At 35.2% G+C, this 15828-nt stretch overlaps 1 protein-coding gene across 2 annotated transcripts in view; it reads left to right on the top strand.

Moving 5' to 3' along the window:
- The window catches only part of COL11A1 (collagen type XI alpha 1 chain), a 201271-nt gene that overhangs the window by 128839 nt on the left and 56604 nt on the right, over nucleotides 1-15828 (top strand). For both annotated transcript variants that reach the window (XM_044238784.1, XM_044238783.1), the window contains exons 38-41: nucleotides 1332-1385; nucleotides 4413-4520; nucleotides 4920-5009; nucleotides 5262-5315. In XM_044238784.1, the coding sequence (XP_044094719.1) occupies nucleotides 1332-1385; nucleotides 4413-4520; nucleotides 4920-5009; nucleotides 5262-5315 (306 nt within the window). The remainder of the gene's footprint in view (nucleotides 1-1331; nucleotides 1386-4412; nucleotides 4521-4919; nucleotides 5010-5261; nucleotides 5316-15828) is intronic.

Below are 15828 nucleotides of genomic sequence, written 5' to 3'. Positions count from 1 at the left end.
AAACCCTGTTGATCTTAAGAATTAATGGATTTTAAAAAGTAAAAGAAATGTTTTCTTTCCCTGAAATGTCAATTCAAGTAATTACAAATATAGGTTATTTTCCTTTTCCTTACTATAAAAATTATGTTACTATTCTGTTCAGTTACTGAATTAATATTAATTCAATCCGTTATCTGGGTGGTTGCTGTATAAACACAGGACTACAGTTTCTGCCCTACGCTTTTCAGTCTTATTATTTTCAGTCTCATGTTGCCGTCGATACTTCGGCAAAGGCCATTTGTTTTAATTCAGTTCTGAAGGTTTTTCTCCCCATATTTTGAAGCTACTTGTCCACCTGTTAAATGTAAATTAACTTACATGAGAAGGAAATTTGCCAGTTATGGAACAGTCATACAGAATGACTAACCCAGGAGTCTAGAGAAATAAAGACACCGAAAGATATGCTCAAAGGCTTTGTTTAGTGACTACCCGCTGCTTACATCTCGCAGATTTTATCTTAATGGCTGCATTATTTACAAGGTACATTTGTAACTGTATTTGGGGGAACTTTAAGAAAGAATACTGATAAAATGCTGACATGATTACCAATCATGCAGTGTTCTTTTTATAAATGTACTCTACATCCTGTTTTTTTGTTTTTGTTTTTGTTTTTGTTTTTTTATTCTGTTCTTACTTTGCTTTATGTTGGAATGCAGGAAAGGAAAATGCATTAGTATCACAAACCATAGATTTATGTCTGTATATAGAACCAGTGGACTGTTTCAAGAATGTCTAAATCATCATTTATTTTATCCACAAACATTGCTATGTTAAAATTCTCACTATTGTTTGACCAGGTAGAAAAGGCTCAGAATACATTCTCCCTCCATCTTCATCCAATGGTCTTCTTTTCTTTTTTAAGTTTATTGAAAGTAATTCTTGGACTATAATGTGAAATAATGAGGGTGGTAAATTTAGAATTTTAAAGAAAACTAGAATATAATAACTGATATTTAAGCATTTAAAAATAAGTATTTTTAGGGGCACCTGGGTGGCTCAGTCAGTTAAGCATCTGGCTTGATTTTGGCTCAAGGCCTGATCTCAAGGTTGTGAGATTGAGCCCCGTGTCCAGCTGCATGCTCAGTTCGTGCTTGGGATTCTCTCTCTCTCCCTCTTCTTCTGCTCATCTCCCCCCAAAAGAAAGAAAGAAAGAAAGAAAAGTAATAAAATAAAATAAATTTTAAAATAAGTATTTTTAGCCAAAAAGTGACTTTTAATGCGAGTCATCTTAACCAAATTTTAATTTATGTTTTTTCATGTTTTTCATAACAGATTATGTTTTCTTTCCTTAGGGATTTCAAGGCAAGACTGGCCCCCCTGGGCCAGGGGGTGTCGTTGGACCACAGGTATGTCCCTTTACTTTATTTTTCTAATAAGATTTATTTTCCTGTTTATATTTTCATCTTTTCTATTAAAATCTGCCCATTTTATTATGATCCAAAATGGTGTATTTGAGATTTTACATCACATTTAAATAAATGCAACTGACCTTAAAATAGTTGCAATCTTAGCTGGAGAGATTTTTTTTTTTTCAGTTGGCTGCAAAAATAAAAGAGAATAAAACAAATAATGAAGATTAAGTCAGAAAATTCACAAAGAAGTTAACATGAAACCCCGAACACAGTACCAATCTGCTAAAACCACCAAAATGGTTTATTAGAAAGGTTGACCATCATGTTTTCCCCGTGTTTCAAATTACAAAATGACTTCAGATTTCTGAGTAGAAATTAGATTTAGATGTATAATACATTAGAAATATAATATAAAGCTTTGAACACAGATTTTTCCCTTAAATTGTAATATTTGTAGTATATTGCATGTTTCTTAAGATTTTTGTCTTTATAACAATGATTTCCATCAATGATAAAATAGTTGCAATCTTTGAATATGCCTAAATAATGACAAAGACAGTTTGTTCAACATAGGTGGCAAGAAGAGTCTCAAAAATTGATGCAATATGTTGAATTATAGAATAATTTGGAGAATAGGAAATATTTATTCTGGAAAAGTGTCATTGAATGAAAAGGACACATTTAGTTTACTCAGCGGAATTTTACCCCTGCTAATAACAAATAATAGCAAAAGAGCAAGAGCAGTTGAATAAGTGTTTTAATTATTTAATTGCTTTAAATAGTTTTTTTCTCAGCCTATAATTAGTTCTTAAGACTTTGTAACTCAGATCCACCCACACACATACTCACACACACAAACACACAAACGATAAGCAGAGAAACAAAAAACCGCATCTTCTTTCTAGGAATATGTGTAACAGAAGCAAAAATGAAGAATTCTTGAAATGATTAATCATTTAATTCCAGAGATGAATCCTGAAGCAAGGGAAATGCTGTTTATTCTTTTATGTATTTGTTTAGAGAGACAGCATGCATGTGAGTGGAGGAAGGGATATAGGAAGAGAAACTCATGCAGACTGCACTGAGCATGGAGCCCCATGCGGGGCGACACCTCACAACCTTGAGATTAGGACCTGAGCCAAAGTCTAGAATTGGTTGTTGAACCTACTGAGCCACCCACGTAACTCTGTACTGAAAAATCCTTAACTGCTTATCAGTTCTAATTAAAAAAAAAAAAATACTCCCTCAATAATTAGCTACTCTTACTATTTTTTTTTCATTATAAGCAACTTCGGGGCAGTTTTCTGTGAAAAGATATAACTTAAAGAATGATTCCTATTACATTCAATATCCGTGAATAGAAATGAAATCAAAGTCCAACTAGCATGCAAACATCAAGGGGCTTAACTGATTATTTCAGGACCTTACCCCTTTTGAAAATTCATCTCTACCTAATGTAGACACCTGGCTTCTGAGATCTTTGTTGTTGTTGTTAAAATATCAGGTGTTTTACTGGGGATGCATTTCCATTGGGTTAGTTTTCTTCATTGGTTCTTTTAAGAGAGAAAATCCAATTCCTGATTTCAGTAACCTAATTTTCAGGTTAAGACAAAAGAAGTGATTTAATAGGAACAATATTGATTGTGATATTTCATATTTATTCTGTTTTTTTTATAGTCATGTGAATTACTGCTCATTTTTGTCTCAATGGCGATAGCCATTAAATTTGGATCAATTTATATTGCTTGCTACTGAAATTCCAGTGATCAGATATTCAAGAAAAATTCCTCTGTGGAGTGTATGTTTGTACATTAATGATAAATTGGGGACTTTCAGCAACATACAATTAAAAGAATTTAAACCTAGAAATTTACACTCAAATATAAGGCAGATGCATTCTTTATCCTATACTAAAGGCTAAGAATCTGTTGCATTTTTAGAGAAACAACAGGGAATGATAATGCATAAACACCTTCAGCAACACATTCCACTGTTTAACAGCCTTAGCATCTGGAAACTTTCCCTTTATATGTCTTTAACTTAAATCCTTCATTTTGCTTTATTCTAAGTGGAAATACAGAGCAACTGGTCACCATTCTCTATTTACACTTGAAAGCTCATTAAACTTTAGCACCACAGAACAGCACCACTCAGGGGACACATAAATGACCTGACATTTTTCACTTTGGCATTTGCAGCAATTTAAGGGAGAGGGCTGTTTGTTACAGCCTTTGGCCGGAAGGAGCTGCCAGCCCAAACTCGAGGCCTGCAGGATCTCCCTGCTACATTCCCTAGACTTTGTCAAATGAATATAGATTAACTGTAGAGAGATCTCCAGTCATGGAAATTCCAAGGAGAACCTCTTTGGCTGTTTGGGTTCCAGGGGACGGAGGCTTATTATCAAGCAGTGATTCATTGAGTAGCTACCGATGTGGTACTGATGGCTCTTTTAGTCCTAAACTCATTCAACTTCTTATATAAAAAGAGGGAATAGGATGAAACTAGTTAAAACCACAGTTGTTGTTGTTTTTTTTTTTTTCTTAATTTTATTTATTTATTTGACACAGAGAGAGAGAGAGATCACAAGTAGGAGGAGAAGCAGGCAGAGAGAGAGGGGGAAGCAGGCTCCCTGCTGAGCAGAGAGCCAGACACAAGCCTCTATCCCAGGACTCTGGGATCATGACGTGAGCTGAAGACAGGGGCTTTAACCCCCTGAGCCACCCAGGTGCCCCAAAACCAGAGTTTTAAACAATACTTTGGCCTCGCTCTGAAACACTCCTGGTATGGAACAAAGAAAATAGCTTTGTGAATTTACCTGCGTAAATCAGGTCCTAACGAAGGATGACACTTATTTCTCTTCAGACTCCTCCCACATACGGTGCTTTTCTGTTTTGTACGAAAGCATCGAAATAAGTGAAAATGATGACCTTCTGTGAAAAGGAGCGCTATTTCTTTGGGATTTGTGTTATCCTTATCAAAAGTAAAAGAGCAATCTAATGAGATTTCGCTGATTCAATTTAGGGACCGACGGGTGAGACTGGTCCAATAGGTGAACGAGGACATCCTGGCCCTCCGGGGCCCCCTGGTGAGCAAGGTCTTCCCGGTGCTGCCGGAAAAGAAGGTGCAAAGGTATGACACACTCAAGGAAACGAACGTCTTGGCTGAAAACATCCATTTACTTTTCACTCTGGCTTCTCCTCACTTGTCCATAGGGTCTCTACAGATTAGCATAGTTTTTAAATAGATCAGAAAAATATATCAGTAAAATATCCAGCTTATTGTACTTTAAGGTGTGACTGAACAATAGCATAAGACCACTTGGGTCCATTGGCCATGAAGCTGTGCATTTATACACAGTCTTAAACATAGGTAGTGGTCAGTTCATTTTAATGTCTACAGCATTCCACACAATATTCTCATTATTGAATGACCTTTAGGTTTCACTCACAGGTTAGAGGCAGTCACAGCTTTGCGTATAGAAACATGTAGAAATTACCCTCTATGACTGATGTGTATTATATTCCTTAGGGTGACCCAGGTCCTCAAGGTGTCTCAGGGAAGGACGGACCAGCGGGACTACGTGGTTTCCCAGGTGAAAGAGGTCTTCCGGGAGCTCAGGTATACTCAGCATATAGATAAAGCATGTAAATGAGATTACTTTTCAGAAGCCTGTTTCTCAGACTTAACTAAATATGCATAAGTCATTAAGGGGAGATGCGTCAGCATAAGCATTGATTATCCTAATATATATGACAATGTATATTTGTGCCTAAAACACTTCTTACCATCTCCATTTTATCAATCATACACCTCCTATTTATATTCAAGTCACATTGATTCATTTTCTTTGTTTTTATTCTCATTTCCCAGGGTGCACCTGGGCTGAAAGGAGGGGAAGGTCCCCAGGGCCCACCGGGTCCAGTTGTAAGTATGATTATAATAAATAGCCATGCTACCCTTGGTTGCAGATTATAGCTCTTCTTTCATCACTCTCATGCTGTGATCCCACGGTGTGTAGGAGAGAAAATAAACACACGTCAATCAAATCAGTCAATGCCTGGCTTCTACTAATTGCATGCACTAATGAGTGCAGAAACAGAGGAGTTTAGACGATTGGAAATATTTACTCCACCGTTGCTGTCAGAAGGTAAAAGGAGCTAGCTTGCTTCTTAAATACCCAAGGAAATAAATCATAATTTGTCTTATTGTAAGTACTTGATGAGACTTGAATTTTGTCAATGCTTTTAAAAAAAATCTCCTAAGTGGGAAAGGTATATATTCATTTCTGTGTTATCCAGATTGCTTTATTTAGTTAATGTAACCTTACGAAGTAATTAGCAAATGAGCAAATACCAGATTTTTACTTCACCTTTTCCTTTTAGAGATATAGATCAATCCCTCTGAAAGCAGTTGAACACAGCCTTCATTTTTGCCCATGAGTTCACCTTTGTTCTTACCTTTACTCGGAAAGGTTACCAATAACAGCCAAACTTCCAGGTTTAGTGGCCTCATCTCATTCTCTTCTCATTCATATTTCATCTAGCTGAAAAGCTGAAAGTGGCTTTAAATCCTTATAAGAAATGTTTACGTCATATTCCACCCCCTCCAAAGTATTTTTTTAATGTGTCCCGCTTTCTTTTTTCTTTCTTTTTTAAAGATTTTATTTATTTGACAGACAGAGATCACAAGTAGACAGAGAGGCAGGCACAGAGAGAGAGGAGGAAGCAGGCTCCCTGCTGAGCAGAGAGCCCAATGTGGGACTTGATCCAGGGTCCTGGAATCATGACCTGAGCCGCAGGCAGAGGCTTTAACCCACTGAGCCACCCATGCGCCCCTGTGTCCCGCTTTCTTGATTGCCACTGCTGCCACATTTGTTCAGACTCTCTCCTTGCTCAGTAGTGTCTTACCTCATGCTCCTGATTCCATTTCCTTAGCTTCTCCAGTTTTGCCCACTGATTTGAGAATACAGGCACACATCCTTATCTATGCCCTCCTTCTGCTTTTCGGCAGCTCATGATCCCACATTGCCTTCAGAAATACATTCCATATAATGATTAATGAGTCGTCTTCACAGCTTGGTCCCATTCACCATAGTCTTTTACTTGCCTTGTTGACTCCTTCTAATTCTACCCAGTTTAATGCATTGAACTTCATCCTTCTCAAACTGCCACTATCTTTTATATTTTGCAGAGAGAATACTACTTACTTTTCCCTTTCCTCAATTTTCCCTTTCTCTACTTCACCAAAATTCTACTCACTCCAAAAAGATAAGGCTGAAATGTTAAATCTTTGTAAATTCATCTCTGGACAATTTGCCTCCATTTCATTTATGGGTGAAATTTCTTCACCTTTAGTGATTTTTGTTGTGGTTTGTATTTTAGAAATTACATTGGAATATAACAGTTGTCTCTCTCAGTAGAATGTGAGCTTCTATGTTATTTTAGTACCTCAAGGCACAGTGCCTGACAGACAGGAATCCTTCCACATCTATCTATTTGAATTATCCAAATGCCTGATACTGGAGTTAAGTGTATATAGCATAACTAATACTGAGAACATGGCATGATAAACTTTGGCAGATTGAATAACATATTTAATCTGCAAATCATGTAAATGTCATGTTACAATGAATAAGGTAGGTATGGACATATAGTAGACATTTTTTAGAAGGAAAAATAAGCAGTTCAGCAGCTATATTTGACCTTCTATCTGCATAAAATTTTGTAGAATGTTTAAAAACATCCTCATAAGTTAGGGTTGGTAGCACTAGCAGAAACAACAGCTGAATATGACAGAATTTTTCATTTGAGCATAGACTTTTCAAACTGTTCAGCACAATGCAATCCATTTAATCAGAACTTCAGTATCTAAAGTGCGTTCATTTTAAGAACTTGTATGTATACTTTAAGATCAAGTTATTGTATCTGTGAAAACTGAATCATGACTACAAGGATTATACTGTTTAAACTTATCTTTTAGGGTCCAATCAAATAATGCTATTCCAGGTGTTTGCAGCAGTTCATATCTGTATATTTGTAAGGTGCACAGTATATATAAGAGATACACTCAACAGAATGGTAATCAGCAATTATCTGACCGCATGAAAATGACATATTAAATATGTTATGAAAATCCAGTGTTTATTTAGTTGGCTCCAACACCACTTATTTGGCAGTTGCCACTTACCTCCCTATATGCAATTAAGTTCCATGGAATATATCCCTTTAAGTGGCTTTAAGATAAACCATTTCGAAAGAAAAACACCAGAACTTAAACGACACTATAAGGACAGTTGATGATTAAATCCCTAATGACATACACACAATAAATATCAATTCTGCAAGAGAGGGAGAAAAAGAAGAGAAAGCAGCAGAAAAGGTCTTGCAGGAGGTGGCTTCACAGAGGGCAGAAGATTGTAAGATCATTTAAGGGCAAGAAAAAAAAAAAAGGTATTAGGGAGTATCTGATCATACCAAAGCGGAGTACATTGGGAGAAGGACTAAAATTGGATGAATTCTTGCTAGGATCCAGGCACTCCGTTATGCATTTACGTAATTTAAAGCTAAAGCAGATATATTATATGGCATATGATTATTGAAGTTCTAAAATGGTAAGTTGAAGTCATTTGAAGATTTGAAGTTTTTGAAGCAAGTGGAGAAAAAAATGAAATGCAATCTTTTGGAGTAAAACTTAATTTTAGGGAAAATAACATTATTATGGTGTAACATATAACAGAAATGAGAGAGACTCGATGAGCATAAAAGCTCAGTGCTCACTGTCTTGATGGGAGTGAGCCAGCGATGAGGCTCATGGGAAGTCGAAGGACGGTGTGGATGTAACAAACATGAGGAAGGCAGGATAGGAGGATTTATTACTAAGATTAGATGTGGGCAGTGAGGAAAGATGAAAGCTGACTGATGACCTCAAGCTTGTGTCCTTGTGAGAGTGACAGTTTATTGATGCCTTCCATGCCTGGAGCAATTTTACCTGGTCAGGAGCAGCGACAACAAAGACAAAACACTCTCCCCACATGGAAACCCAAAACCTCTCAGCCGTCACAAGAGATTTTAACAGGCTTTTCTACTTTGCTAATAGAAATGTTCCACAGAGGCTCACTGTGAGTTCATTTATTTTGAGTTAGTACCCTTGTTATAATAAATTCACATATCCAGTTCTGTATGCATCAACTAATTGAAATTCTCCTTAAAGCTGATGCAAAAGAAACAACTAAAGACATCATTCATATGTATTGGTTCCTTTTGCTATTGCTTTAATTGCTATAAATTATAGTAAAGAATTATATGGTGATGTCTTACAGTGTATATCAAGTTTTTTATCTTTTTATTTTTGTGTGGTGGGGGCAGAGGGTGAGGGAGAAAGAGGGAGAGAGAAAGAATCTTAAGCAGGTTCCACATCCAATGTGGAGTCCCACATGGGGCTTGATCTCACAATCCTGAGATCATGACCTGAGCTAAAATAAAGAGTCAGATGCTTAACTGACTGAGCCACCCAAGCACCCCTGGTAACAAGTGTTTTGTTTTGTTTTGTTTTACCTGGTAACAAGTTTTAAACAAACCTTGGTTTACTCCATCTAAAGCAATTATGTGCATGTGAAGGTTGATTAGGAAAGTTTTATTCCAAATGAAAAGTTTAAAAGAAAAACTGTTGATTTTCTAAGTGTAAACCATAACTTACCCAGAAAGCTGTTCATGTTATTTCTTATCTTTTGGGATTCAAGACTTTGTATGGTTTTACCTTCCAGTTGATAGTAAACACAAGGAATCAGGAATGGTGTGTTTGGCATGAAAGATAACAAAATAGAATATTTTGTAATGAACAAAGAGTGACATCAAATATCAGAGGAATATACCTAGTCACTCAGTGAGAGATAATGAAATTCCAAGTCATAAGGGATAAAGTTATACAAAAATATCCTGTAAAACTTCTTGATTCTTTAGTGGATGGGTTTGAGTTTATATCCATCTATATTAACTTTGCCTTTGAGATATTGACCAAGCCATGGTAAGTGTAGGACTGAAATTCTTAAGAACAGAGAGGGATAGAGATTTTGGCTATTCACATTAAAGAAAATATTAAGGTGATGGATTCTCTGCAGGAAGAATGTGAATAAATAAAGAATGTGAAGGGTAAAGGAAATAGGAAAGGGAAATGAAGTAATGTTAGAAGTGTTTATTCTTTCAACTCTTAATGCTAGGAACTTTATAATCTTTATTTGATTTTATTATTGGTTGCCAGACTCAGTAGATATTATCATTCCATTTTTTAAAGGCAAAGGATCTGGAGCTTGGAGAAGGTAAACAACTTACCTGAGTTCATAGTCCTTTGGAGACAAAAAGTCATGATACGTTACACAAACTCATTTCCAGATATTTATACCTCTCTCCCTCTGCAGAATCTGCTTAAGTGTTCTTCTTCTCCCTCTCCCTCTTTCTCCCTACCTCTCCCTCTCTCTACCTCTTTACTTTTTCACTCCCCCCAGCTGCATTTTTCCCAAGTCCTCTTGATCTTTCTCTATTGCTGTGAACAGTGTTTTTTCAAAAGGAAGAAAGTTACAGGAGTTAATATCACAGCTAACTGACTTTAGCATTTGTATTCCTATATGTGGTTTTTATAACCGTAGTTTAATTTAAATGAATGGAAGTTCAAACTGCTTAAACAGATGTACAGTTGAATCTTTAATGACTATAGATGTTTCTTCAGTACACTATTGAATCTTCAGCTTCCTAATCCTAGAATACAGTTTTGAAGGAGCCTAGGTGTACTGTGTGTTTCTGGATTACTAGAGAAATAAATTCCTTCATTGCACAGGATATTGACGAACTAAAACTAAAAGCTCGAAGTAGGGCTTTTATCAATTAACAGTTCTTGTTCACTGTGAGATTTTTAAAGTTTGTATATGTCACAATTATGTACCTTGTACACTATTTTTTACATATTCTGATCCATACAAAGCAAAATATAGTATCTCAGTCATCCATCCATCCTTGGGCCTATCTTTATTTATAAATATTTTTGACATCCATCCTCTTTATTCATAATCCATTTAGTAGAAATATACTTCAGGCTGGCTTTGTCGCATTGCTGTGACATCCTACAGAAGTGGGCTTACTGAAACTCTGCTAGGTCCAGCTGTGATGTCATTGGCTTATGTTTGAAGAAACAATGATATGTAGTGTTATACAAAGCAAAAGGAACAGAATTTCTGTTCTTGGAGGATGTGGGAGATTGCCTGATGCAGAGCCCTTGTTATGAATATCCTTAGAAGAAATCTCTTACTAATCATGGCTTTAAAAATCTTTGTAATTTCTTGAGCAGTTAGCTAGCTTTTTTTTTTTTTTCTTTTCAACTGTTATGAATTGTGAAACCCATTTCTCTTTTGACTTTGACTTACAAAAATCGCGGAGTTAAAACTGAGATCCAATTGAAAAAAAGAGAAAAAAAACCCTCTGTTTCGGTTTATGACTGTTTTTTGTAACTTTCTGAATTCAACTTTATCAAAAAATACATGTGATGTACTTTATTATTACCTATTATCTTATTACAACTATTTTTAAATAAATAATTTTAAATAAATACATAAATAAATAATTTATAAATAATTATAAATAATTTATAAATTTATAAATAATTTATTTATGTATTTATGTATTATTTATTTAAATAGATAATTTTTTAAATAAAAAATGGACAGGACCCATTAAATTGATTTCATAATCCATGAGTAGATCATGGCCTGAAGTTAGAAAAAACCTTGGTCTGTTGTAAGTTTTTTTTTTTTTTTTAAAGATTTTATTTATTTAATTGACAGATGGGGTCACAAGTAGGCAGAGAGGCAGGCAGAGAGAGAGGAGGAAGCAGGCTCCCTGTTGAGCAGAGAGCCCGATGCGGGGCTCGATCCCAGGACCCGGGGATCATGACCTGAGCCGAAGGCAGAGGCTTTAACCCACTGAGCCACCCAGGCGCCCCTGTTGTATGCATTTTTGATTACTAATATTGTTGCTTCTATCTTTTGCCAATAAAAAGTTACTTGCTTATCTACTTTTCTTGTCTATCCCTTTTTTTCTTGTCTATTTTTTATTTGTATTATCTTATATTTTATGTCTTCCCCGTAAGCTGCCAAAATCTTTTCTTACAGAAAAACTATAATTTAATAAATATCTGGGGGGACCTGGGCGGCTCAGTAGTTAAGCCTCTGCCTTCAGCTCAGGTCATGATCTCATGGAGTTGAGCCCCACATTGGGCTCCCGCTCTGCGGAAAGCCTGCTTCTCCCTGTCCCACTCTCCCTACTTGTGTTCCTTCTCTCACTGTTTCTCTCTCTATCAACTAAACAAACTTAAAAATCTAAAATAAATAAATAAATACCTGACTATACCAGTCTATTAAGTTCGAGTTATATAGATTCATTAAATTTTCCTTAAAAGAGCTTATGATATCTGAGGAAGACAGATATGAAGTAGATAAAATAACCCAATAAATAAACAGTAATACATTAAAATATAGCACAAAGAAGACAAGATGGGAACAATGACTTTTTTTTAATGTTCTGATTTTAGCTATAAATAAAAATCAGTTTTATCTGTGAAAAGCAAGTTTTCTAAAGTTGTGCTACTTGAAGTGAGTGTGTATTAAGAAACAGTGTCTCGTGCTCCCACTGAATACAAACAAAATGAACCCAACAGGATGCTGTGACTTTGGGCTTTTAAAGTTTGGCAAAAATCAAGTGCTCACTGTATGCATGATGTTGTACACAAGAGCTGGTAATAGATGCCAATCGAAGCACAGGCATGTTTTCTGATCTTAGGGGGTTTACTCACTAAGTGGATGTCTCGATGCACACACACAAAGCAGAAAGCAACAAAGGACTGAAAAAAAAAGAAAGGAAGACAGTGAAACATTTTTCTCACATGTTGAACATAAACGAGTAAACTTTTTGTATTTATGTAAACACAAAATATATATAAACATATGATGCAAACAAATTCTCAGATTGTGCCTACCACCTACGTTTTCATGAAACAAGATCAAGGAAAATGCATTCCCTAAATAATCTCTCCTCTGTGTATTTTTTTCTGATATGAAACCACCTTCTTGCCAATAGTTCTTTCTCTAAAAATAAGGAGATTAAAATAGAATGGTGCATTTAGTAAAAACACCTACCTTTTCTTACAACCCCTTTTCTTACACATTTTTTTTCCCTGAGAGTGGTAGGAGTTGATATGGAGAAAATGTATGAGAGGGGGCCAGACATCTCGCTTCTAAAAGGAAATGTCCAAGATTTTAAAATTGTGACTTACATACTCTACCCTTATGCTATGACTTGTTTCACGACTATGTCCAGATTGTTCTGACTCTTTTCCTCTTTATGTGCTATTATTTTTTCTTGTCACTTCTTTCTTAGGAGTTTATATGTCTTTCCTCTCAAAATTTCTTTTTTTTTCTAGTTTTGTTTTTATACCCTATTCCAAAGTACCTTCTTTTACTGGCTTTTACCTAGTCCTTGATCCAGGAAATAGATAAATTCTAAGCAGGATTATGTCTCCTGACTAATTCATTATACTATCCTCTTTAAGACAGAGCACATTTTCTCTGTTGGAATCCAGGTTAAGACATCCAACCAGGGATGAGCAAAGTATAGAGGCGGTGGGGATCAATGACCAAAGATTGAGATATTATAGGAGTTAGACTTAATTATTCAGTATTTATAATTTAAATTATTGTAATGCTTGATAATTTTATCAGACTTTTTGGCTTGTATGATCTAAAATATATGTAATCTGGGGAGTGTGAATTTCCTCAATTTGTTTTGTCATGAAGGTTAAGTTGGCTTTAAAAGAAAGGGCAGATTTTTTTTTCTCCTTCTACTTGAATAGCTCTTGTTTTTAAAAACTACTGTTTATGCTTCTAAATACAAAAAGGGTGGGAAAAAATCTCCACCCTTCTTTTAACAGTAGGACTTTAGATATACCATATAACCTGGATCTTTGTTTTCTCTTCTATAAAACTTCTCTTTTTGTGGGCTGCCTTTTAACTGAATGTTGATGAGATGATTCCTCTGTTTACCACTTTCATTTACTTTACAAATGCTCTTCAGAATATGAAACACCTAGTGAAAATAACAGGAACTATTCATCTGTTTGCTCTTCTGTGTGAGAAGAGTTAAAGAAATAACCACGCTGTTCTCTTTGCTCCAAGAACATAAACTGATGCTATTCCTTCTTGTATTTTCACTGTAAAGTTTAGAGGAAGAGGCTGTAGAAGAGGATTAAGCTAAGATAAAGTTAATATAGTTACTTAATGATAGAGAGAAATGCTAATTTCTCCCTTTTAGAAGCAGCTATGTTTCTACCTTTCAGTTGAAAACACGTAACCTGTAGTGGTTAATATTTAGTTTTAAAATAACAGAATGAATGAATGAATGAATGAATAACAGGATTTTATGATATCATAGTCCAAATAATTCACTCAAGTCAACATATACTACTGCCTTTGCTTTTGCACGGCAAAGAAAAAATAAAACAAAAAGACAACCTACTGAATGCCTTTGGAAAACGTTTAATTTGCCATGTCCCCATTGTTATTTAAATCACGGGGTGGGAAAATGCTATTTCTATGGGTTCTATTTTTCTGTGAGTTTTTTCCAGTTAGCACTTCTGATATGTAAAATATTCGTCATTGGTGTAAAAGGTGAATATACCAACAGTTTAAATTAGGATTAAAGATACTCTGTGGAAAACTCTCTACCCTTCTTTTAACAGTATAACCTTAGATATACCATGTAAACTTCTAGACTTTAGTTTTCTCTTCTATAAAATTTTACTTCGGGGCGCCTGGGTGGCTCAGTGGGTTAAGCCTCTGCCTTCGGCTCTGGTCATGATCCCAGGTCCTAGGATTGAGCCCCACATCGGGCTCTCTGCTCCTCGGGGAGTATGCTCTCTCCTCTCTCCCTCTGCCTGCCTCTCTGCCTACTTGTGATCTCTGTCTGTCAAATAAATAAATAAAATCTTTAAAAAAAAAATTTACTTCTATACTCATTTGAAATTGCATATCTATTTTTGACATATATGGATGTTCATGCACAGTTCTCTAAGATATGTTGCTTTCATACTTTTAAAATAGACATAGTTCAAAGAACTTTGGAGGTATTACCACATTAAATACCACAAAAACCTGGGGACAGACTATTTCTGTCCCCATTTTATTGGTGAGAAATGTGAGCCTTTGAGTGGTTAGTCAATTTGCTCAAGATGAGAATTAGTGGTTCTGGAAATATCACACATATTATGGACACATTTATTAGGGTCTGCTATGTTTGAGTAACTACTCAAAAGTTCTGGAGGTCAGTGAAAAAAGTAAGCAAAAATCCTAGCCTTGTGGAGCTGATCATTATCCATTTAATCTGTGTGTAAATTCAAATGTATTTGTTTAAAATGTAAATATTTATTTATCTGACAATTGTAAAGCTCTCTGCTCTTTACTATAGTCAGCTATAGAGCTATGCAATACTTTCTATCACTGTAAATGTCTACCCTTATGGGGAAAAAATGCATGTCCACCATGAGTCTGTCAGGGTTCCTACCTACCACAATATATTTTGTATTCCCAGTCAGTGTCACAAGAAAATAGATTTTAACTATATTTTTTGTGGAATGTGCAGATGGGTTCTCTTTTTTATACAGGCTTTAAATTTTTTTTTTAAATGAGATTTCTCTAGTGGTTCAGTTGAGAACTAAAGAATTCACAAGACTTATTCTTTTAAAAGTTGGCCTAGGAATATTTTTAAAAGATTTGCGTGTTTGCAAGATCATTCGCTTAATAGGTGGGGAGATTTTCACTTTTCATTTTTAGAAGTATAAAAGAAGATCATTGCAGACCATGCTGTTATTAAAAATATCTAGACTTACAGAATGTTTGAAATAACTAATGGAAAAAGAAATCACAGTTATACTTTAGGCCACAAATATACATCCAAAAAGTCTCTTCTTATTGTTTTCATCCACTGTTTCAAAGTTAATGAGCTGTGACAAGATCATGAGCAATATTTTAACTGCAGGAAAGTAATATGTTTTTATTGTTAATTTTAATGCAGTTTCCACAAGTAAGATGACAATCTAAAATTTAATCTTATGAATGCTCCAAGGGAGTAATTAAAATAGTTAAGCTTTGCCATAAAAAATAGCATATAATATCTTCAAACTATAAACATTGTCATTGATTCACATCAGCATTCTTATTCTATTTGATATACAAGAACACTTTAATTAATTTTAAATATTAAACATACTTTGCTGGAAAATTAATAAGCATTCCTTACTTAAGTAAAAGCTATTAGTTATTTTCATATAACTTGTCAAGCATAGTGTTTCCAGCTAAGGAAATACATATTTCTGTCAATTCTTACACCACATTTTCTAGGGA

This window comes from Neovison vison, chromosome 2, assembly GCF_020171115.1.
Source record: "Neovison vison isolate M4711 chromosome 2, ASM_NN_V1, whole genome shotgun sequence".
NCBI classification, from domain to species: Eukaryota; Metazoa; Chordata; class Mammalia; order Carnivora; family Mustelidae; genus Neogale; species Neogale vison.
This window is presented reverse-complemented; position numbering and strand designations above follow the sequence as displayed.